General features: G+C 43.2%; 1 protein-coding gene across 1 annotated transcript in view; it reads left to right on the forward strand.

The window, feature by feature from the left end:
- The window catches only part of acsl1a (acyl-CoA synthetase long chain family member 1a), a 119,127-nt gene that overhangs the window by 68,299 nt on the left and 25,828 nt on the right, over positions 1–25,000 (forward strand). The window contains exons 12-18 of the mRNA XM_048620461.1: positions 2,461–2,595; positions 4,186–4,320; positions 6,279–6,374; positions 7,531–7,603; positions 13,097–13,185; positions 16,052–16,168; positions 18,160–18,303. Coding sequence (XP_048476418.1) covers positions 2,461–2,595; positions 4,186–4,320; positions 6,279–6,374; positions 7,531–7,603; positions 13,097–13,185; positions 16,052–16,168; positions 18,160–18,303 — 789 coding nt within the window. The remainder of the gene's footprint in view (positions 1–2,460; positions 2,596–4,185; positions 4,321–6,278; positions 6,375–7,530; positions 7,604–13,096; positions 13,186–16,051; positions 16,169–18,159; positions 18,304–25,000) is intronic.

Consider the following 25,000-nt stretch of genomic DNA (forward strand, 5'->3'; position numbering starts at 1 on the left):
GAAGGGAATACTTGCGTACAATGGTAGATTTAGATGAGAAAGGATGAAATAAGACTTAAGTGGAGTTTTGAATGTTTCAGCATGAACTGATTAGACTGTATGGGTTATTCCTGTACTGTATATCCTAAGCAATAAATGTCAAATGGGGAGGAATATTTCCAACCCCTGAACAACATGGGTATTGCTGAGAAAATTGGGAGAATCATGCGAGACCAGCAGTGAGGAGCTCCCTGTTTTCGAGAGAAACAAAAAATCCCATTTTCCATTATTGAATGCCGAGATGAGATTCTCTCTGGTGAGCAGGAAGGGGCTTCATCACATGCATACTTATGATTACATTATCTCATCCCATGGAAATGCAGCTTCCCATTCTCCCACCCGCCAAATAGAAACTAGATGTTGGCAATTACCGATATGAAAGAGCGGTTCTTGGTGACTCCAGCTCGCCACTTACTCCCTCTGACCCTCCATCAGTGACCAATATCTCAGGGCATGCACCATGGACAGCCATAGGGGGATGAGGCAGAATATGTAAGACAAGTTTGGGGAAATAGTTTGAGAAAAGCTGGTAAGGCCATGGAGAGAAATCCTCAAAGGAATTTTCTAAAATTGACCCTGAGCTGATTTCTGGTAAGTGCCCACACAGGTGCCAGGCTATGACCATTTCTAGGAAGGGAGAATTGAACCATTGTCCCTTGACATTCAATGGATTTACCTTCATTGAACCTATGGACATCCTGGGGGGTTGTCATTGACCCAACACTGAACTGGACTCACTGTATATATACATTGGCTACAAGAACAGGTCAGAGGCTAGAAATATTGCAGCAAGTAACTTGATTCCCCAAAGCCTACCCACAAGGCACAAGTCAAAATTGTGATGGAATACTCCCTGCTTGCCAGGATGCGTGCAGCTCCAACAACACTTAAGCTTGATACCATCCAGATCAAAGCAGCCCAGTTGATTGGTACCACATCCTCAAACATCCACACCCTCCACCACAGACACTCAGGAGCAGCAGTATATACTACTTACAAGATGCACTGCAGGAATTCACCAAAAATCCTTAAATAGCACCTTCCAAACACATGACCATTACCATCTTGAAGCAGTAGATACATGGGAATACTGCTACTTGCAAGTTCCGTCCCGAGCCACTCACTATCCTAACTTGGAAATATATCGCTGTTCCTTTTGTATTGTTGGGTCAAAGTCCTGGAATTCCCTCCCTAACAGCATTGTGGGTCAACCCTCAGCGGTGGACTGCGGTGGTTTAAGCAGGCAATTCGCCATCTACTTCTCAAGTCAAATAGGGATGGGCAATAAATGCTGGCCGAGCCAATGGTGCCCATTCTGTTTTATTCAGTTGTGGGACATGGGTATTGGTGGCTATGCCAGCATGTTATTGCCTATCTCTAGTGCCCTTTAGAAAGTGGTGATAAGCTGCCCTCTTGGACCACTGTAATCTATTTACATAAGGTAGACCCACAAATGCCCTTAGAAGGAGGTTCCAGGATTATACCCCAACAACACTGAAGGAACCATATATTTCTGCTTCTGGATAGTGAGTGGCTTTGAGAGAACTTGCAGATGGTGTTCTCACATAGCTGCTGTCCCTATCCTCCTTGGTGGAAGTGGTCTTGGATTCAGAGAATACTGCCTGAGGGTCTTTTGTGAATTTCTGTGGTGCATCTTGTAGATGTTGCATGTTGCTTCTACTGAGCATTGGTGGAGGAAGCTGTGGATGTGGTGCCAATCAAGCAAGTTGCTTTGTTCTATATGGGGTCAAGCTTCTTGAATGTTGTTGGAGCCACACTCATCCAGGTAAGTGAGGAGTATTCCTTCCTTAATTGTGCCTTGTAGATGGTGAACAGTCTTTGGGGAGTTAGGAGATGAGTTACTTGCTGTGATATTTCAAGCCAGTGACCTGCTTTTGTAGCTACTTCATGGTGAGTTCCATGAATGAATAAAGAAAATTGAAAGTTTGTTGTTTTGTTTGGTGAAAAGCTGAAGTGCCCCTGATATCTAATGTTAATTGTATATTAATGGTGTTTAAGGGCATTAACAGGGGATTTACTCGTTCTCCAATAAACAGGACTAGGGTGAAACTGGCATGGCAAGGTAATGAGGTGTGTGTTTTAGTCATTTGTATCTCTGCAAATAAAAACATATAAAAGTGTGTAAAGTTTGGTAGCATTTCCGTCCTTCACGTATGGGCTTTCTGGAATAGAACAGCAAAAACCAATCAGAATTTACAGGAAACAGTTCAGGAAATATGTAGCAACTTTATTTGGCATCTGTAAAGAGAAACGACAAATTCGTGTTTCAGGTATCATCCATTTTTCAGAACCCTGAAAGATAGTGGACTCAGACTAACAAGAGCATTTTATTCTTCTTTGTTTATAGAAGTTTATATGAACATTATAGCTTTTGTGCTGATATTCTAATTTTCTTTGCAGATTGTGGTTCTATGCCATGGTGCACGAATTGGCTTCTTTCAGGGAGACATCAGACTGCTAATGGATGACATCAAAGTTTTGCGGCCAACTATTTTTCCTGTTGTTCCCCGTCTGCTGAATAGGATGTATGATAAGGTGCGTCTGAACTCTTTCTGTAGCTTATCTATTGTGATTTGAAGACCGAATGTTTCAAAATTCTTGGAAAAAATGAATCATAATACTGTACATATGGTTTTTTTCCAATTGCCAGTTGTAGAGGGGGCTAGCGATTTATAACTGGATATTTAACCAAACTTTAAATCATTTGCCGTTTGTAGGTAAAATTGAAAAGTGATGCCATCTAAAAGCCAGGCCCATACTTGGCTCGACATCAACCATCAGCTTCTGACAAAAACCGTAATTCTGCAATATAACAGACTCTTCTGTACTGCAAAGTAGCTTTGTAAATTGCCACACCCTCCAGCCCACTTATGACTGTCTGATCCATTGACAATAGGTCTAAATTATATCTCAATTGGATTTTTCATGGAATTACATTGAAATTACAACACAGAAACAAACTCTTCAGTCTGGTCTGCTTGGCGCTTATTTTTATCCTAATCCCATGTACCCATTCCAAGGACCATTGCCTCCATCCCCAACCCTTTTCCTTCATCAATCTATCTAATCTATTAATTGTTGACATTGTCTCTTCTGCAATCACTAACTCTGGCTATGCATTTTACATTCTATCAACCCTTTATGTCCCAATAAAAGTTATTCATTCACTTCAATATTTACTCTTTCAATTGTGCCTCCTTGTTCTAGATCTGTGTTTCTACCTTACCCAGCTGATTCGATCATAGTGTTAAACATGTCTGTTAAATCATCAGGGAATCTTTGTTGCATTCTCTCATTTTCTTCTTTATCCGCATGTTCACTGTCTGTCACTTTTAACCCTAGCAACCCCCAATGATATTTGTGTTATGTCTTTTTTTTAAAAGTGCTATATTGTTTCCGATGGGGCTTTCTATAGAAGAGGTGTAGGATATTGAGCTCAGCTCCTAAAAGAACCTGTAATTACCATTGTAAATGATAGTAGTTGTGTAATGCCTTAATATTTAATAATTATTTTGTACCCTCCCTTTATTGTTTAAACTTGTAGAACAGCCAGATGAATGATTGAAAGATCATCTAGGGATTGGATTTAGTTGTGGAGAGAGATTTGAGAAGTGGGATCTCTTACTAGAGTTGGAGAATAAGGGAAAATCTATTCATCAAGATTATGATGAGGAGCTAAAGCAAAATAATGTTTCCACTGCTCAACAACACAATACTGAATTAAGATCGAAAACAAATTTTATTGTACGCAGATTAGAAGATTGAATTTTTTGCCATCAGTATCTGATTCCATAAATTATTTTAACAGGCAATTATGAAGTAAAGGGAATATGAAAGGATGTGGTCTGAGCAGAATCTTGGGATTAAATGAGAAGATGTGTGGAGAATAGCAACACCTCATATCTGATGGGCTGAATTGTCTGTTTCAGTGCTGTTACATTTAATGATTCTATGAAAATGATAAAGTGACTGTGGCACTAAATTTACATTTCTCAAACACAAGTAAAGCGAAAGTCTTTCTAAATTTTTCATTTGCTTTTGATTGCATTCAGTTGTCTAAATTGGGAACGGGCTGACTGTAATTTTAGTGTTTCTTTGATTATTTAACATGAGTTTGATTTGTAGATCCACAGCCAGGCCAGCAGCTTTATAAAAAGGTGGATATTGCAATTTGCAACTTGGAGAAAAACAGCAGAGCTTCGAAAAGGCATAATGCGACGCAACAGCATATGGGATACATTGGTCTTCCGTAAAATACAGGTTTGTGTCATACATGCAGATGATAGCTAAAGAAAGGCTTTATCCAATAATGACTATTTAACATAGAACCCTGATGTGGTAGTAGTATTCTATTGTCACTTTTTAAAGTGAAAAAAACACTATCAACTCTCTTATATGTACCCTGCAACAGTATCATCTTATTACCAAAGATGAGTGAAACTTCCATGTCAAGTGGTCTAGGGCTAGATCTTGAGCTTTTTAGCACATACTGCCAAGGTCAAAGGGGCTGAGTGTCTTCCATCGATTTTTGCTCTGGTATAAATTTGGCAATGTGGTCTGGCTGAACCAAAAGTACAATCAAGATGAATTTCCAGTTTTAAGTTAATTCTCAACAGCTTTGTCCCTACTATTGAAAAGCCCCTGACAATGGAAAAGTACTTAAAATCAGGTGAGAAAATTCAGCTTTGCTTTTAGCTTTCAATAGTCTGAGTATTTGCAAGCTCCAGGCTCTTCTAGTTCTGTCCAAACAGTAGCTATGTGACCTTTATATGGCTCTCTGAGTGGGAATTGCTGCCCCTTTACAGCCTCTGCAGTGTGACATGCCCTCCTTCACTGGCAGGCAGGTTTCTGCCAAGTGGGAGAATGAGGAAAATTGGGCCAATCTAGAATTTCTTAAACAGGGCTTCCATGGGTTATGTAACATTGATGTTAGATATTCCACTCTTGACCAGGAATATCCATGGACATGTGTGTGAATCTCAAAAAAGATGAAGATCAGTTCAGTAGATCTCCATCTCCTTTTCTCTTTGGGTTGTGTTCTGGAAGGGGGAGCATACTGGTTGCATAGTAAAAGGAGATAACAAGGTGTAGAGCTGTATGAACACAGCAGGCCAAGCAGCATCAGAGGAGCAGGAAAGTTGACGTTTCGGATTGAGACCCTTCTTCAGAAATGGGGGAGAGAAAGGGGATTCTGAAATAAATAGGGAGAGAGGGGAAGGCGGATAGAAGATGGATAAAGGAGAAGATAGGTGGAGAGGAGACAGACAGGTCAAAGAGGTGAGGTTGAAGCCAGTAAAGGTGAATGTAGGTGGGGAGTTAGGGAGGAGATAGGTCAGTCCAGGGAGGACGGACAGATCAAGGAGGCGGGATGAGGCTAGAGGGTAGGAGATGTGGGTGGGGCTTGAGGTGGGAGGAATGGTTAGGGAAGCAGGGACGAGCTGGGCTGGTTTTGGGATGCGGTCGGGGGAGGGGAGATTTTGAAGCTTGTGAAATCCACATTGATATACCCTTGGGCTGCAGGGTTCCCAAGCAGAATATGAGATGCTGTTCCTGCAGCCTTCGGGTGGCATCATTGTGGCAATGCAGGAGGCCCAGGATGGACATGTCATCCAAGGAGTGGGAGGGGTAGTTGAAATGGTTCGCGACTGGGAGGTGTAGTTGTTTGTTGCGAACCGAGCGTAGGTGTTCCACAAAGCGGTCCCCAAGCCTCCGCTTGGTTTCCCCGATGCAGAGGAGGCCACATCAAGAACAGTGGATACAGTATACCACATTAGCAGATGTGCAGGTGAACATCTGTTTGATGTGGAAGGTCTATCCAACGCATCATCCTCCGACACTTCCGCCATCTGCAATCTGACCCCACTACCAAAGACATTTTTCCCTCCCCACCCTTATCTGCTTTCCGGAGGGACCACACTCTCCGTGACTCCCTTGTCCACTCCACACTCCCCACCAGCCCCACCACACCCGGCACTTTTTCCTGCAACCGCAGCAAGTGCTACACCTGCCCCTACACCTACCCCCTCACCCGCATCCCAGGCCCTAAGAAAATGCCACCCCTCACAAGCATAGTAAAAGGAGTTGGGTTTCCTGATGTTTTATATATAATTCAACAGCAAAAATACTACTTCAATGAATCTTGAAGAAATATTGAGGTTCAGTGCTTGATATTTAGCTTCCTTCAATATTCTCGTTATCGCTGCACTTTCTGTCTGCAGGACAGTCTTGGAGGCCGGGTAAGATTAATGGTAACTGGTGCGGCTCCCGTGTCTGAGACCGTGCTTACCTTCATCAGGGCTGCTGTAGGTTGCCAGGTAAGCTGCACGTCTGATTTATGTTCCTATTTAAACTTTACTAATTTTTCATTTGTACATGAAACTTTAGTGCGAAATTAGCTTGTCTAGTTTCCTGGACCTGCTATCCAGTTTCATTTTAAATGCGCAGTCAGAGATCAGGTTCATTAGTGGTGTTAATCAGTACTGCGAGGAAGTGACCATGACAGGAACAGTCATCCGTTCAGTGGATGGTGTCTTCTCTCTCACACACCTCCGGTTTTCTTGCCAAATGAATTCCACTTCTCTAATATATAACGCCCTGGTCAAAGCCACTAACAAGGTATTTGTTACAACCACCATGGTTTCTCATTCTTGACATGTTCTTCTTAATACACTGCTACCATTCTTCTCCACAACTTACTGCTATCATCTGGTTTCAATTCCATCTGTACCAATGCAGACATCAGGGTTTTTAAGTTCTGCAGAGGTTCTCTGTTTTCCACTGTAATTCTGCTGATTTCCCACAACTGCACAAAAATTGTTCCCTCATTCATAGCTCAAGGTCAGCTTTTGCATAAGCTAGCAACATCAACTTTACAGTTCATCGACTGTCATCAACATGCACTCTGTGCTGCTTCCCATTGAACTGACAATGCTTTCTGATCTCCTTTCCAAATGGCTTGGCTCCAGTTTTAAAATCTTGAACCCTTGTTCTGGAATTCCTTTCTCCTAGGGAAGCATTGTACCTGAATCCTGATCTTTCCTAACTTGACATCCACACATTCTTGTCCTCATTATCAGTGCTGCACTGAGCAATCCTGGAGGGGTGGGCACCGTCACATTTTTATTTGTCTGATCCAGTAGAGCAATTAGTGGAAGATCCATAAATTACAGAGTCCTGAACTGAGACACACTGCAGCAAAATTCTATTGTGATATTATTTACATCTTCTTAATACTGTAAGTGTTTTCTCATTTAGAATGATGCACTCAAAAGTGTCGATAAAAAGCCACTTTGGTTTTGTTGTTATGACTATCCAGATATGTGAAGTGTAGCATTTGTCACTACATCAGAATTCCTTTTTTCAGTATTTTACCCTCAATTGCCAAATGTTGAGCCATGATTTAGGGGGAAGCTTCTCTTCAGCATAATCCATGTTACAAAATTAACATGCCTTTGTGGTAATCCTTTACAGTTTTATGAGGGATACGGACAAACTGAGTGCACAGCAGGCTGTTCAATGACCATTCCTGGAGATTGGTCAGCAGGTAAGACTTTCCTCTCATTGAATAAACCTCTCGATACAATACACTGGTTGGTTTTAAGGAACTGGAAGAGCAAATTTGACTTGGTCTGACAAGCACCACTATTTACTGCGTCCAGTCTGCCTGCCTCCATTTTGCTTGGACCTCAATAAAGGTAGGTCAGGAAGCAAGTGGGAAAGGAACTGACAGGATGAAAATCACTAATCCAGGGCGAGGAGCCTATTGCTCAACCCGTAGTCATTTCTGCTGAGTGTCCTCAGTAGCAGTCCTCACTGGCGGCAAAGCTGAAACTATCTGATGGGTGTTATTTTTGTTGGATGCACTGTCTGCTTGTGCATGGTAACTAGACAATTGCCTGCCTTTCTGGAACTGGCTAGCTGTGTTGGGACTCCCGTCAACTCACATGGTGGAATGCAATAGAGACCCAGTCCCCTGTATTGTCTTCACCTTCTCCATGGCACCAAGAAAGGCAGGAGTGGGAATGCTCCATGCCACTTGACTGTTCTCTGCCTGCATTTGAAACTGGTCCTTTGGTGTCCAATTGAAAAGTACACAGATGTCTTTGCAAGTGAATGATTTCTAGTGTTGTAAATTGTGGCAGACTGATTATCGAGCTGGAGGTGGAAGGAAGGGAAAAAAAGAGTAGGGACAGCATGGTGACTCAGTGGTTAGCACTGCTGCCCCACAGCGCCAGGGACCCGCGTTTGATTCCATCCTTCGGCAACTGTCCAGAAATGAGAAACTTCAGTCATGAGGACAGATTGAGAAGTTGGGACTATTCTCCTTGGAAAGAAGAAAGCTGAGAGAAGATTTGATGAAGGGGAGAAGCTGTTTATGCTCGTAATAGGTACAAGAGCAAGAGGGCATAGATTTAAACTGATGCACAAGTGAGAAAAACTATTTTCATTTAGCAAGTATTGAGGCATTCAAGGGGACCAAATGGCCTGCTCCTGCTCCTATTTTCTAAGTATTCTAGGCAAAGGATGATTATTCGGATAGAAATCGTGTGCAAACATGTGGAGAGAAAGCAGGAGATTGGCATGAGGTAAAGATGCTTATTAAAGATTCAGTGCAAATTTGCTGGGCTGAATGGCCTCCTTCTGCCTGATGACAATTCTGTGGTTTTGTTACTCTCAGCATTTTCTTTACTGTTTGAGTTTTGAATTCTGAGAGTATTTAAAAATATTCATAGTGTATTCATCTTGTAAATCTTGTAACAAGATATGGGTTTAGGGGCATAGATGTGGTATTAATTTTCCAATCCATATGAATAAGGAACAAGAATAGGCCACTTGGCCCTTCGAGCCTGCCCAACCATCTCTCATCCCCTTGGTAATCAAGAATCTTTCTATCTCTGCCCTTAAAAATATTTAAAGATTCTGCATCCATTGCCTTTTGAGGAAGGGAATTCCAAAGCCTCACAACTGTCTGAGAGGAAAAAATCTTTCCTCACCTCTGTCTTAAATAAGCAACCCCCTTTTGTTAAACTATAACCCTAAGTTCTAGATTCTATTCTAGATTCTAGATTAAAAGAAGTGGGGGGGATAAAGGTATGTTTTTTTGGTTTGACAGCATTATCTTCATGGTCTTATCGTTATTTAGGGGTAGGGCCTGGTGGTGACAGTGTCTACCATGTGGTGTGGGTGGGTGTGTTGGGAGGGTGCGGTTTACTGCAGGCAGCCCATTCTCACTGACATTTCATGGTGTCTCTGCTGGTGCAGCACACTCAACAGGTACTGCAGATGCTGAGGTGGAACATGGGATGTCCAGTGCAGACATGACCCACGTTATCCACGTGCAGCGTGTCTCGCTGTGAGGTGAAGTGTGCTTAGCCTTCGTTTGCCACTGATGACTGTTCTGAGATTTAAGAAACTCTTTCACACCTTCTGTTCCCAATTTATTGTCTTTGCCTTCGTGAATGATGGGCCCTGCTGCTGGAGGGATGTTGGTTGCTGTGGAAGCCTACCTAACAGCCTAGGAGCTCAGCAGGAGATGAGGAGTACCCAGTACAGAGAGAGGTTGCAGCTGCAGGGCCTCTTGAGACACATGAGTGAGCAGGAAACCCAGAGATTTCCTGCCCTGACTCCAATTCCTGAGTAAGAGCTAGAAGCAATGCCGACGCAAACTCTATGTGCCCTGGGACACGATGGCAGAACTGTGCAGGATGCTGGAGCAAGGACCTGAGGGCTCCCAGTGGCTGTGAAGGCCACTGAACCACAGAACGTCAATGTGACTGGCTCCTTCCAGGGAGCGAGAGGTGACTATGTGGGATCTCTCAGTCATGCACCCACAAAGGCATCAGGGCAGTGACCGATACCATCTGTAGAGGGTCATAGTGGTTCACTTCATTCCCCCATAAAGAGGGCAGTGCTGCAGCCCAGGCAGTAGGAGTCGGGAACATAGCTGGCTTCACCCAGTTACAGGTTGTCTTCGATAGTACTCACACGGCACTGAGAAGGCCATATCACAACACTGCGATTTCATCAACAGGAATGGGTTCCAATCCATTAATCTCTGGGTGATCTGCAATCACCGTTATCACTTCCTGGAGTTATGTGCCCGCTGTCACAATTCATATACTCTGGGGCACTCCTGGCACATTTGAGGATGCAGGCGCCTTACAAGGCTGGCTACTGTGGGCTAACGGCTCCCCACTGTGACCATGGCTATTGACATAATTGAGCGATCCCTGACTGATACAGAGAGCAGACATAATGCCATTTGTGCCACAACCAGAATTGTGGTGGAGCAGAATATAGGATCTTTAGCAATGTGATGCCATTACTTGAACTCGTATGGGTGTACTGTCTGGACCGTGTGTGCATTATCCTGGCATGCTGTGCTGTGCACATTCGGAGCATGCAATGAGGCGATGTGCTGGATACTGAGGAATGAGGGAACAGAAGCAGTCTTCTGAGGAGGAAGATGACGGCATTAAAATGGAGGAAGATAACGTCCATGACAGAGCTTCGGTGTGCCAGGTGGAACAGGCTGATAGAACCTCACTGTGACATCTGGTTCCAAGAGAACTGGGTACAGTAACACAATCATTAAATGTTATATTTTTGGGCCATGAAGCCTAAATCAGCTTGACTTTATGGGGGCAACGTTCAGCCTTTGTTGGCTTTTAATTTTATTCCCTTCTGCATTCTGTAAATGAGCTCACATTTCTGATTGTGTTTATTCAGTTGTTGCCCATATGCGATGTTCCTCTGCCATACATTGACATAATGCAGGCCTACAGTAGACATGGGGCGACAGGGTAGCACTGACTTTGGACGTGTTCAAATGGGATGTCGCTGGGGTCAGGTAAACTGTGTGGCCTATTGGTTAAACAGTGATCAGGATGAGAGAAAGGGGTTGAATGTGTGAGGGAATGTCAGCTGTTTTGGCAATGTGCTGTGGGCACCATGGCTTTGTGCCTGCTGAGCTGTGGTGATGTTGGCAAAGGAATCACCAGATTTCCACCACTTGTCCAGATGCAGGCACAAGGGATGTCGGTCTTTTGGCAGATATTAGCTGAGTAGCGAGTTGCATGGTGGATGTTAAGGTGGGGTGAAATTGGACATGAGAGATGCCATTGGAGCAGGGTGTATAATTAATGAGGTGAGTTTAGCAAGATTTGGAGAGAAATTCTGCTTAACCTTGGAATGAGAAGCCCTCCAAACAATTTGGCACAACTTGGACTTAGCCAAAAAATGTAAGATTCAGCCCTTGGTCGATTAAAAAGTGAAGCTGGAGAAGCACAGCAGGTCAGACAGCATCGGAGGAACATGGTGGAGCGGACGAGGTAGTCACGGAGTGAGCGGTCCCTATCTGCTCTCCAAATCCAATGCATCATCCTCCACCAATTTCATCATCTGCAACCGGATCCCACTACCAAATAGATATTTCCTTCTCCAACCCTATCTGCTTTCCATGGGGACCCGTTCACTCCTCGACTCCCTCGTCCGCTCCACACTCCCCATCAACCTTCCCACCACACCCGGCACCTTTCCCAGCAAACACAGGAGGTGCTACAGCTGCCCCTACACCTCCTTCTCACCTCGGTCCAAGGCCCCAAACAATCATTCCAAATCCAACAGGTCACTTGTACATCTTCCAACCTGGTCTATTGCATCTGGTGCTCCCGATGTGGTCTCCTGTACATCGGAGAGACAAAGCGCAGACTCAGTGACCAATTCACGGAGCATCTGCGCTCTGTACGCTCCAATCAACACCACTTCCTGGTTGCCAGCCACTTCAACTCCCCCTCCCACTCCCTTAGTGACATGTCCATCCTGGGCCGCCTCCACTGTCAAAATGATGCCACATGTAAACTGGAGGAACAACACCTTATATTCCACCTCAGGAGCTTACAGCCCAATGGCGTCAACGTAGAGTTCACCAGCTTCAAAATCTCCCCACCCCTGACCATCCCACGTCCAGCCGTCCCTCTCATCCCCGCCTCCTTGACCTGATCCAACCTGTCCATCTTACTTCTCACCTATCTGCCCCACCCGTCGCACTGACCAACCCCCTACCTGCATCCACCTATCACCATCCCACCTACCTTCCAGCCCCACCCCCCTCTCTCTATTTAGTTCTGAGCTCCCTTCCCCCTCCCCAGTCCTGATGAAGGGTCCAGACCCGAAATTTCGACTTTACTGCTCCTCCAATGCTGTCTGACCTGCTGTGCTTCTCCAGCTCCATATTTTAGCAACTCTAACTTCCAACATCTGCAGTCCTTACTATCTCCTTTCAGCCCTTGATAACAGCTATTGAAAACATAAACTAAATGCTGTATACTTACCACTCTTTTCCATCATTCCTTTATAGTAATCACTTATTTCTTAGTAGACACTCTTGGCCAGGTCGTTTTTTTTTTTCTTAATTTAAACAGACCACAGCATTGTGAAATTTGCTGACAGTATGTTGAATTTCCTGAGTTGGGAGAATATTTGTTAAAAATACAGTGCAAATGCTCAAACACTTCTTGCATTGTTTAAATGCATCAGACTGCAACTGAACATGTATGCAGTCAAAATGTATATCGCTAATGCTTAGGGTGTGCAATATTACCCACCTCACCACAGACTGAACTGTGAATTCTGCTCCTTTATTGATGCCACTGATTTAAGATATCTTGTAATTTTTACCTTTCATCAAACTTAATTTACTTGCTGTAGTTTTGTAATTGGTGTGTTCTTAGTAATTGCATGTCCAGAGATAACAGGTTGAGTTGGTAACAAAATTGCATTCTGTAATTTTGTCCTTCAACACTAAATCAGTGCACAATACTAAAACTTAATTTTCTTGGTAACATATTGGTTAGGTTACTATTCCGTGAAAAATAATTCTTTATAGATGTTGAACAAAATAATTTTACTCTAGTTAATGGACATTTTTACCATTTGTAAACGCTTTTTTCCATTAGTACTGAATACCCACTATGGGCAGCATTTTAATGCATGTGGGTTAACTCCTTCACTTCTGCTTTTCCCTTTTCATCCACAGGACATGTTGGAGCTCCAATGCCTTGTAATCTGATTAAACTTGTTGATGTAGAAGAAATGAACTATTTTGCAAGAGAAGGGGAGGGTGAGGTAAGCAGAAACTTTTTTTTGTATTCTTGCACTAAAATAACACCAATTATGAAGATTTAATCTTGGACTGGTACACTAATGTAACGTAGAGGTGATTTAAAGACAGCATTAAGCTCTGAAATCCATTTACAGGGTATTGCACAATATGTTATACTGGACCATGGGAATGTTCTACAAGGAGAGAATTTGGCAGTTTAGCAACCTGATTACCCTTCAGTCCTATTACTGCAAGACTGAATTCAACTGTATTAGGATAGGGTGTAGAATAAGACCTTTTTTAAAAAAAAAATTAAAAGTAATTTATTATGTTAAAAAGCACAACATTTAATCTGAATGAAACAGAAAAAAATGCTGGAAATATATAGGAGGTCTGGCCGCATCTCTAGAGAGAGAATCAGATTTAACACTTGAGTTAAGCCCTTTCGTTACAACTGGAAAATGATAGATATATAATATATTTACGTAATGTGAAATGGGAGGGTAAGAAAAGAACAATGGGAGGGTCTGAGAAAAGAGCAAGTCAAGGGGAGATGTTCTATGTCATGAGGAGTATTGTTAGTGTTAACAAGGAGAGAGTATTTCCAGCAGCAGAAAGATTGGTAAACAGCAGAAACACCATTCAATGCATTTTTAAAAAAGCATAATGACAACATGAAGAAAACTGTCTCATGATGAGTTGTTATGATTTAGAAAGTCCTGCAAAAAAGGATAGTGATGAAGAAGGGTCTAGGCCCGAAACGTAAGCTTTCCCGCTCCTCTGATATTGCTTGGCCTGCTGTGTTCATCCAGCTCTACACCTTGTTATCCCGTGATGTCAGTGTCAGTAACTTTCAAAAAGCAAATTGGATAAACACTTGAAATGGGAAAAACATTGGAGAGAAATGGGAGAGAGTTGGGCAGAGGGACTAGTTGGATTGTTCTCTTAAAGAAGTAGGACATGCATAATGATTCTGTGAATGGAATTTAAATCTGAACTGAAGAATAGAAAAATGTTCTCACATATGCCGGGCAGCGAGCAAAAGGTTAGAGCGAGAACGCTCCCTGACCTACTCCAGTGTTAAATTTGAAATTTGAAAGGCTCAGGGACTTATGTGGTCATAAAGCTCTCTGACAATGTACCTGCAATATGGAAACCTATTGATGGTTACCTGAAACCTCAGAGTGAATCAAAAGGTTTACTTTTCAAATTGTCGTAGGAAATATGTTGTATATTCGTTATTTAACTCTCATCTGCTGTGGTGTAAATATATGTTTAATGGTTGACCTTTTCTTTGTGAACCTGAACAGTTTCTGCATTGTATGCCTTTCATAGAGATGTTGGTGTGAGCAAGTGTCATCCAAGCAAAGACTCTAATAACTGTGGAGAGTAGGGTGAATAACATTGTAGATTCTGCGATAGTAGGAACTGCAGATGCTGGAGAATCCGAGACAACAAGGTGCAGAGCTGGATGAGCACAGCAGGCGAAGCAGCATCATAGGAGCAGAAAGCCTGACGTTTCGGACCTAGACCCTTCATCAGAATGGGGGAGGGGAAGGGGGTTCTGAAATAAATAGGGAGAGAGGGGGAGGCGGATAGAAGATGGATAGAGGAGAGGATAGGTGGAGAGGAAACAGACAGGTCGAAGAGGCGGGGATGGAGCCAGTAAAGGTGAGTGTAGGTGGGGAGTTAGGGAGGGGATAGGTCAGTCCAGGGAGGACGGACAGGTCAAGGGGGCAGGATGAGGTTGGTAAGTAGGAGATGGGGGTGCGGCTTGAGGTGGGAGGAGTGGATAGGTGGGAGGAACAACAGGTTAGGGGACGAGCTGGGCTGGTTTTGGGATGCGGTAGGGGGAGGGGAGATTTTGAAGCTTGTGACTGACCTATCCCCTCCCTAACTCCCCACCTACACTCACCTTTACTGGCTCCATCCCCGCCTCTTCGACCTGTCTGTTTCCTCTCCACCTATCCTCTCCTCTATCCATCTTCTATACGCCTCCCCCTCTCTCCATATTTATTTCAGAACCCCCTTCCCCTCCCCCATTTCTGATGAAGGGTCTAGGCCCAAAACGTCAGCCTTTCTGCTCCTATGATGCTGCTTGGCCTGCTGTGTTCATCCAGCTCTGCACATTGTAGATTCTGCAATCTGTTTAGATTCTCAGCCTTTACTTTCATTTTTTCATTGGATGTGAGCATGGCTGACAGAACCTGTATTTGTTACCCATCTCCGATTACCCTTGAGATAATGGCAGTGCTCTGCCTGTCAGAACTGCTGCAGCCTGTGTAGTGTGGGTAAACCACAGTGTTGTTAGGGACGATGTTCTTGTATTTTGATCCAGCGACAGTGAGGGAGAAACGGTGAGTGAGGATGTTGTGGAATGCGCGGGGGAACTTATGGGTGATGGTGTTCTCATGCATCTTTGCCTTTGTTCTTCCAGATGGTAGAATTTATAAGGACAAGCTCTATAGGAGCAGCAGTAGACCATACAGCCTGTCTAGCCTGCTTTCTCATTCAGCATTCTCATGGCTGAATTTTGGCTTCAGCACCAGATTTCCAGCTGCTCCCCATATTTCTTTGAAGTTTGGAAGGTGCTGTTGAAGGATCCCAGGTAATTGCTGCAACAGATGGGACAAAAAATGCAGGCCATTATACTCTGTGCTGGAGAGTTTCATGGTTAAGTTGATAGCTGGGGTCCCAACCAAACGGGATGGTGTTGAATTCTTTGATTAATTTTGGAGCTGTACTTATCCAGGCAAAATATGGCTGTGCCACATGCTGATCTATTTGAGATCAAACCTGGATATCCTTCCTGTTGTTTGCATCAGATTATTTTGTGGAGGAATAAAGGTTAACACTTGTCAGAAACTCTCTTTGTGCTTCATCTTTCAGATTTGTGTAAAAGGGACAAATGTTTTCCGTGGTTACTTAAAAGACCCCGAGAAAACAGCAGAAGCTCTGGATAACCATGGCTGGTTGCACACAGGGGATATAGGAAAGTGGCTGCCAGTAAGGAAGACTTTCTCAATTATCTCCTTGTAAAGTATAAGTTCAATTATTTTGCATTAAAACTCCATTGTTATAGGACCCTGAGATATTCCAAAGGATTCAAATGTGACCTTGAAATTTTGTTCATACCAATTATATTATTTGTTTCCCCTCCTACTTGTCTCCTTTACTTTGTTACCAGTGTCCTCTTATTTTTTTGTCTGGAAGTGTGTTTTTTTTTGCAGTACTATCCACCATTCTTAAACGATTGTGTGTGTTTGTAAGCTTTCATGGACTCTGGAATGGGCTTTGGGTTGGTTATTTGTGTGCCTGATCTGATAGGTGACCCTGTCGGAATTTGGAAAGCTTCCCATTACATGTGATAATACTAATGTGAATAGAAATAGCAGTTTAACTATGATGGAATAGAAATGCTGTAGGTACTTCTTCCTTGCCTCTGAAGGTTTTAAAGTAAATTATAGGAACAAATATGGAATGGTATATAATATGTAATTTCATTGCTGTAGTAGCAGGAATTCAGAGGCAACTAAAACTGTTGAGTATTGAAAAATACAAGTATTTTAATCACTTTAATTTTTGGCAGATTGTGAAATCACTGAGGAGACGTAAGACATTCCCATTTTGAGCTCTTTGAGCTAAGAGTAGTTGGGATTAGAATTCAGGCTGAAATTTCATCCACTATTCCCCATCAAATGTCTAAAACCCCACCTCAAACGTATCTCCTGCTGTACAGCATATAAACTATCACTTTGCTTCCATTAAGTGAAATTATTAGTTGGTGCTAATCTAAGGAGTTGATTTGTGCTATGTGGCAATTAGGAATTCTGTTACAATGTTGCAAAATCATTTAATGTAGAATTCTTAATACAAACAACCTTTTATTCTATTGATATGGGCTGTTTGCAGACCCAGGTCTCAACGGTGACAGGGCACAGGATGCTACGTCATTTGGTAAATGTCCACTGATGTCTTCCAAAATGTGAACCTTTGCAACTTGCGAACTAGATGAGGACCGTTCAACTTGATAGTGTAATATTGTATGTAACACCTATTTGGGGCTCCAGACATTAAAGAGTAAAAACAAAGTGGAAACTTGCATAAAGTAAGCATTTTCCAAATTTTTTTTATCAGAACTTCTCTTCATCTCAGCAGAATTCAATGTTGTTAGATCATGATTCACTTCCGCAGCGTAATGGTTGCCAAAAATGCAACCATTTTGGTGCATTAAAGCACCATGAAACACAGAGTCACTTCCTCCCACCTCCTTCCATTTCCCACCTATGTCAAATTTTAATGTGTTGATACGAATAAACGTTCAACCTTGGAAGAAAAAATAAAATTCAAAATGCTGGCCCATCTGCTAACTAATGCCCAGCTGGAACCATGGAGCAAAAGTCTCAAGATGTGATGATGCTTGTGCAAAACACTGGTCTGTGTTCTCCCTTCCATGTACCCTGTCCCACCCTTTACAATGGTGAACAGTTGTGTTTGGCTCAAGGGTGTTAAACTGCAGCTTTGGAACTGATCTCCTGTGATGTTAGGATCATGATGCAAGGTCTGAAAGCAGCAGAGGGGAGAAAAGTTAGAAATGGTTGGTTCCCTCAGAGTTCTTAATGACTAAGTTTGACAAAAAGGTGCATTGGCTGATAAGTTAAGTTGACAAGCTAGTATGGTCGGTGATAATGGTATTTTTGCAGTCAAGACAGATGGTCACTGAATCAAATCATCACTCACTGAGCTCCTGTCATTACTGCTGGTCTTGAAGGACCAATTGTCACATCCTACTGCTGCCACTCCAAGCTCCTGATAACTTACTTTTATTACACCCACCTTTCATTGTGCAATCTGTCCCTTTAATGACCAATAGGAAAGAAAAGAGAGACCTTGTGGCAAGTAATCTCCCAGCTGTGGAACCCTTTCTAATGGCAAAATTTATGTAAGAATTTTGCAGTAGCTTCTGAGTAAAAGCTGCCTTTGTTTTGCTACACCAGAATGGCACTCTGAAGATAATCGACCGAAAGAAACACATCTTCAAACTGGCACAGGGCGAGTACATTGCACCAGAGAAAATTGAGAACATCTACGTGCGAAGTGAGCCTGTGGTTCAGGTGTTTGTCCATGGTGACAGTCTGCAGGTAATTCGAACTTCCAACTGGAACAATAGAAGTCGTTTGAATTCTTGGCTACCACTAAGCAATGGTATAACTCAATGGTGGCTCAATTTCAGTTTGAGTTTGAACAACCCATCAGTTGACCCTCAGTTAGGGGGTGACATTGGTTATAAGCTTCTGCCATGGGTTTTCATGTGATTCAACAGGCTGTTTTTCAACCTTTGACTATATGGGTCAGGATGTCCCACAAGCTACTGGGACCCAGAGGGCAGGATTTGCTTCTTTTTCTCTACTACTGCCTCATCATTAAGGTGTTTGGATTAAAAGAAGTGGGGTAGTGATGTGTTAGGGCGCCTGGTCTAGTCCCTTCCCCACTTGGTGTGAGTAGAGGGTACCTTGTAGAGAGGACTACTCAATCATGGAAGCTGCTGCCCAAACACACCTCACCCTCCAACAACCTTCATGCATCTGTCGCCTGTGTGCAGTTTCTTGATTAGGAGTTCACAGTTTCACTAATTCACTATCACCATATGACCTGGCAGATGAACCATGGTAAAAACCTGTCTCTGACATGGTTTTACATGGGGACCTTAAATTACCATCATTGTCCACATTGTTCATTGCTGGAAATTGTGGTCAGATTTTGATGAAATGTCTAGCCATGATAACTAGGAATGCCTGTTGCTGCTGCTGCTGCTTCTGTCTTCAAAGAATTCATTTGCCACTTGTGCAGTTGAAGATTTTTTTTGGTCTGCATTTTCTGTGGCACCTCCCCCTGATGTTGCCACCATGGGTGGCTCCACTAAGAACAAAGTGCGCCTGATGGCATTACACAAAGGGATCATCAATGAATGCAAGCTTCTCCTCCACATTGAGGTGATGATCCAAAAGGAACTGCAGTAACTCTCAGTAACCATTTTCTACTACTGCCCAAGCTGAGTTTTAGCAGAATACTTATGACTGACTCCTGAAGCTCGATGTTAGCAAGAAATTGGGGATCTCAGAGCTCTGTGTGGAGAACAGTCACTATCCTGTGATTTTTTTTCCTCAAATTGGCTAGTTAGTAACCAGAGTGGGCTCACTGCTCAATAGGAGGCTCTTAAGCTTGGAAGCTACAGCAAGATGCCCTTACAGCTGAGTAAGGGAGAGGGTGCCCCATAAATCGAGGCACCTTTCTCTAAATTCTTAAAATTTTGAATAAGAAAATTCATAAGATGGCCTGCTGTTGAAAGCAGGCAAAGATTCTCTCAGCCTGCAAAGAATGTTTGCCTCCTTTTGGACCACTGGGAAGACCCTCGCCAGCTGTGGAAGGGCTGGAAAGCTGACTGGAAAACCCTAGTAAACCTCCAACAATCGGCCTTTAATTGGTTAAATTGGCTACTCTGCCAGCCCCTGTCCCTTCCTGCCACTGGCCCTAGGGCAGAAACGGAGCTGGAGAACTGTCACACCAGCTGGCTGAGCAAACTTCCTATCTCCATACCTGTGCTCATCAAGGCTAAAATTTCAGCGTTTTGTATCTACACTCTGACAAGAAATTGTTTCAGTTGTTTGAAATAGAACTAATTCTTGTAACTCCTAGTGGAACATTAGCAGAATTGGGAAAGGATCTGAATATTAAGTTGCCAGAAAATTGGCTTTGTTCCATTTAAATACTCGTCTTTTAGAATGTGCAATTTGTTTTAATTTCTATCAGACTGGTTTCAAATGGCTCAGATTCAAATTAAAGATTGTATTTGTCGATTAAAATCTAATTGATGTGATTACCTTTGAGAGCTTCCATTCGACTCATATTTGCCAATGTAGCCATTTCAATCATTGCAGCAACTTAGCTGCTTTTGTGTATTTTATTCAATTTTTTTGTTGTTTTATGTAAAAACTGTCTTCAGGTGTCCTTGGATCAATTTGGTGCAGTACAGAATCTAGAAGTTTACCTCTCAGCAGTTCAATAATTAAATAAAAGAAATTGGACTAAAACATTCATATCAATAATGGTGGTCATGAAACTATCAGTCTTCAAACTCTGACTCACTAGTGCTCTTTAGGGAACCAAATTTCTGCCCTTATCTGGCCCAGTATTTTTGTGAGTTCCAAATGTGTGGTTAACTTTCTGAAAAGGCCTTACAATCTCCATTGTGTGTGGGAATGTGAAAAGGCAGCTTACTAGCCCTATCTTTAAGGCAATTGGAAAAACACAGTAAATTTTTGGCCTTGCCAGTGATGCCCTGGGAATGAACAAAACCGTCACTATTATTTGAATATATGGATATTCGGAGCCAGACAAAGTTTAACATTTCACAAATTGTGGTGGGACTGCTTCGTGATCTGGCCAGGGAGTTTGCAAGTTTTTATGTAGAATTACATAGAATATACAGCGCAGAACTGAGGCTAGGAATAGAGAGCGAGTGCAGCTGAACACCTGGCTACACAGCTGGTGTAGGAGGGAGGGCTTCAGATATGTGGATCATTGGATACGTTCTGGCGAAGGTGGGACCTGTACAGGAAGGACAGGTTGCACCTGACCTGGAGGGGCGCCAATACTCTGGGTGGGAGGTTTGCTAGAGCTCTCTGGGAGGGTTTAGTTTGGCAGGGCGGTGGGAACCGGAGCTACAGATCAGAGGATGGGGTAGCTGGTGTACAGGCAGATACAGCATGCAGAGAATCTGTGGGGAAGGACAGACAGTTGATAGGGCCAAGTTGCAGTCAGTGCAACGGGTTGAAGTGTGTCTATTTTAACGCAAGAAGTGTCAGGAATAAGGATAATGAACTTAAAGCATGGATCAGTACTTGGAGCTGTGGCCGTTATGGAGACTTGGATATCACAGGGGCAGGAATGGTTGTTGGATGTTCCGGGGTGTAGTTGGTTCAAAAGAAATAGGAAGGGAGGTAAAAGAGGTGGGGGAGTGGCATTGCTAATCAGGGATAGTATCACAGCTGCAGAAAGGGAGGTCTTGGAGGAGGGTTTCTCCACTGAGTCAGTGTGTGTGGAAATCAGAAATGGGAAAGGAGCAGTCATTTTATTGGGAGTTTTCTATAAACCTCCCAACAGCAACAGAGACACTGAGGAACAGATTGGGAGACAGATTTTGGAAAGGTGCAGAAGTAATAGCGTTGTTGTCACGGGTGACTTCAACTTCCCTAATATAGACTGGAACCTCCTAAGTGCAAATAGTTTGGACAGAGCAGATTTTGTCAGGTGTGTCCAGGAAGGATTTCTGACTCAATATGTAGATAGGCCAACTAGAGGGGAGGCCATATTGGGTTTGGGGTTTGGTGTTTGGCAACGAGCCAGGCCAGGTGTCAGATCTCTCAGTAGGAGAGCATATCAGTGATAGTGATCACAACTCCCTGACCTTTACTATAGTCATGGAGAGGAATAGGAGCAGATGGTATGGGAAAGTATTTAATTGGGGAAGGGGGAATTACAATGCTGTTAGGCAGGAACTGCAGAGCATAAATTGGCAACAGATATTCTCAGGGAAATGCACACAGAAATGTGGAGGTTGTTTAGGGATCACTTGCTATGAGTACTGGATAGGTTTGTCCCACTGAGGCAAGGAAGGGATGGTAAGGTGAAGGAACCTTGGATGACAAGACATGTGGAACATCTAGTCAAGAGGAAGAAGGAAGCTTACTTAAGGTTGAGGAAGCAAGGATCGGACAGAGCTCTAGATGATTACAAGGTAGCCAGGAAGGAACTGAAGAATATAATTATGGGAGCTGGAATCAGGCATGAAAAAGCCTTGGTCAGTAGGATTAAGGAAAACCCCAAGGCGATCTATGCTTATGTGAGGAACAAGAGGATGGCCAGAGTGAGGGTAGGGCCAATCAGGGATGGTTGAGGGAACTTGTGCGCAGAGTCAGAGGAGGTAGGGAAGGTCCTTAATGAATACTTTGCTTCAGTATTCACCAGTGAGAAGGACCTTGATGTTTTTGAGGATAGTGTGAAACAGGCTGATATGCTTGAACAGGTTGATGTTAGGAAGGAGGATGTGCTAGAAATTTTGAAAAACATGAGGATAGATAAGTCTTCTGGGCCAGACAGGATATATCCAAGCTTCCTATGGGAAGCGAGGGAAGAGATTGCTGTGCCTTTGGCAATGATCTTTGCGTCCTCACTGTCCACTGGAGTAGTACCAGATGATTGGAGGGTGGCAAATGTTATTCCCTTGTTCAAGAAAGGGAATAGGGATAATACTGGGAATTACAAACCAGTCAGTTTTACTACTTTGGTGGGCAAATTATTGGAGAGGATTATGAGAGATAGTATTTATGATTATTTGGAAAAGCATTGTTTGATTAGAAATAGTCAGCATGGCTTTGTGAAGGGCAGCAAGGCACTTGATAAGGTTCCCCATGGTAGGCTCATTCAGAAAGTATGGAGGCATGGGATTCAGGGAAATTTGGCTGTCTGGATACAGAATTGGCTGTCCAATAGAAGACAGAGGGTGGTAGTAGATGGAAAGTATTCAGTCTGGGGCTCGGTGACCAGTGGTGTTCCGCAGGGATCTGTTCTGGGACCTCTGCTCTTTGTGATCTTTATAAATGACTTGGATGAGGAAGTGGAAGTGTGGGTTGGTAAGTTTGCCGATGATACGAAGGTTGGTGGAGTTGTGGACAGCGTGGAGGGCTGTTGTGGTTGCAACGGGACATTGACAGGATGCAGAGCTGGGCAAAGAAGTGGCAGATGGAATTCAACCTGGAAAAGTGTGAAGTGATTCATTTTGGAAGGTCAAATTTGAATGCAGAATACAGGGTTAATGGCAGGATTCTTGGCAGTGTGGAGGAACAGAGGGATCTTGGGGTCCATGTCCATAGTTGGACTTGTCACCCAATTTGATAGGGTTGTAAAGAAGGCGTGCGGTGTGTTCGCTTTCATTGGCAGGTCGATTGAGTTTAAGAGCCGCGAGGTTATGCTGCAGCTCTATAAAACTGTGGTTAGACCACAGTTGGAATATTGTGTTCAGTTCTGGTTGCCTCATTATATGAAGGATGTGGAAGCTTTAGAGAGGGTGCAGAGGAGATTTACCAGGATGCTGCCTAGAATGGAGGGCAGGTCTTATGAGGAAAGGTTGAGGGAGCTCGGGCTTTTCTCATTAGAGCAAAGAAGGATAAGAGGTGACTTGATAGAAGTGTACAAGGTGATGAGAGGCATAGATAGAGTGGATAGCAGAGACCTTTTTCCAGGGCAGAAATTACTATCACGAGGAGGCATAATTTTAAGGTGATTGGAGGAAGGTATAGGGGAGATGTCAGAGGTGGTTACTTTACACAGAGAGTGGTGGTTTCATGGAATGCACTACCAGCGGTGGTAGTAGAGTCAGATACGTTAGGGACATTTAAGCGACTCTTGGATAGGCACATGGATGATAATAAAATGAAGGGTATGCAGGATAGTTTGATCTTAGAATAGGATAATAGGTCGGCACAACATCGTGGGCTGAAGGGCCTGTACAGTGCTGTACTGTTCTACGTTCTGTGTAGAAACAGGCTGTTTCGACAACCATCTCATTGCAGATGCTTCTGCAAAGACCTTTATTAGATATTGAGATGAAACTGAAGTAGGTTATGGTAGAGGATGTTATACATGTATGCACCATTTTATCACTGCGTTAGCATTCTGCGTAAAGGTCCTAAAGGCCTGTGAAAGCTGAATAGCTTTGGTCTCCTGTTGAATTTAACTTGAAGCATATTCTGCCTGCTTCAGGAAGGACAAAGGCCTGGTCCGTTTCGCAATGGGTGTGTGTGTCCAGTGGGGTAACCTCTATTGCAAACTTGGACAAAGCACATAGGGGCTTTGTCAGGAAGAATAATCAAGATACAGGTTGCACATGGAACTAGGAAAGCACCAAGAGATCAGGGAGCCCGTAGAGTCATAGAGATGTACAGCATGGAAACAGACCCTTCGGTCTAACTTGTCCATGCCAACCAGACAGCCTAAATTAATCTAGTCCCTTTTGCCTGCTTTTGGCCCATATCTCTCTAAATCCTTCCTATTCGTGTACCCATCTAAATGTTGTACCAGCCTCCACCACTTCCTCTGGCAGTTCATGCCATACACGCACTATCCTCTGCATGAAAATGTTGTCCCTTCGGTCCCTTTTAAATCTTTCCCCTCTCACTTTAAACCTATACCCTTTAGTTTTACCTTGCAAACCTATGCCCCACCCACCACAAGGCAAAGGGCTGCTGCTATAAATGTACATTTTGAATTCAAAATTCAGTTTGCTTGTAAAATAGATGCGCGATATTTCAAATGTTGTTTGTCACATTTATTTTAAACATGGAGTTCATACTACCTCATATCTACAAAGCATCATTGATTTTTGTGACTATCCAGTAGCAGTCTTTTAAGAGATCTCTAGATTGTTGAGAGGCATTCTATAGAGATGTCAGTACAGTGATTGCACTCTATCCCGTGATCACAATTACAGGGAACTGCCATAAAATGTGTTATGGTAAACAGGAAACAAATTTCTTTGATAAAACGGTCTAGAGCTGGATGAACACAGCAGGCCAAGCAGCATCAGAGGAGCAGGAAGGCTGAGGTTTCGGGCCTAGACTCTTCTTCAGAAACAAATTTCTTTGCATTGTTTGGAGTTAGAGAAGGGCAGGAAATTAAAATTTAATTTCACACATTTTAACCTATTATAAATAGATATTGTTTAACAGGTCTGTGCAGTCAACTGTTTCCTTTCTAAATGTGAGATTTTTCTGCACTTGT

Source organism: Rhincodon typus, chromosome 3 (assembly GCF_021869965.1).
Source record: "Rhincodon typus isolate 14 chromosome 3, sRhiTyp1.1, whole genome shotgun sequence".
In the NCBI taxonomy this organism is placed as follows: domain Eukaryota; kingdom Metazoa; phylum Chordata; class Chondrichthyes; order Orectolobiformes; family Rhincodontidae; genus Rhincodon; species Rhincodon typus.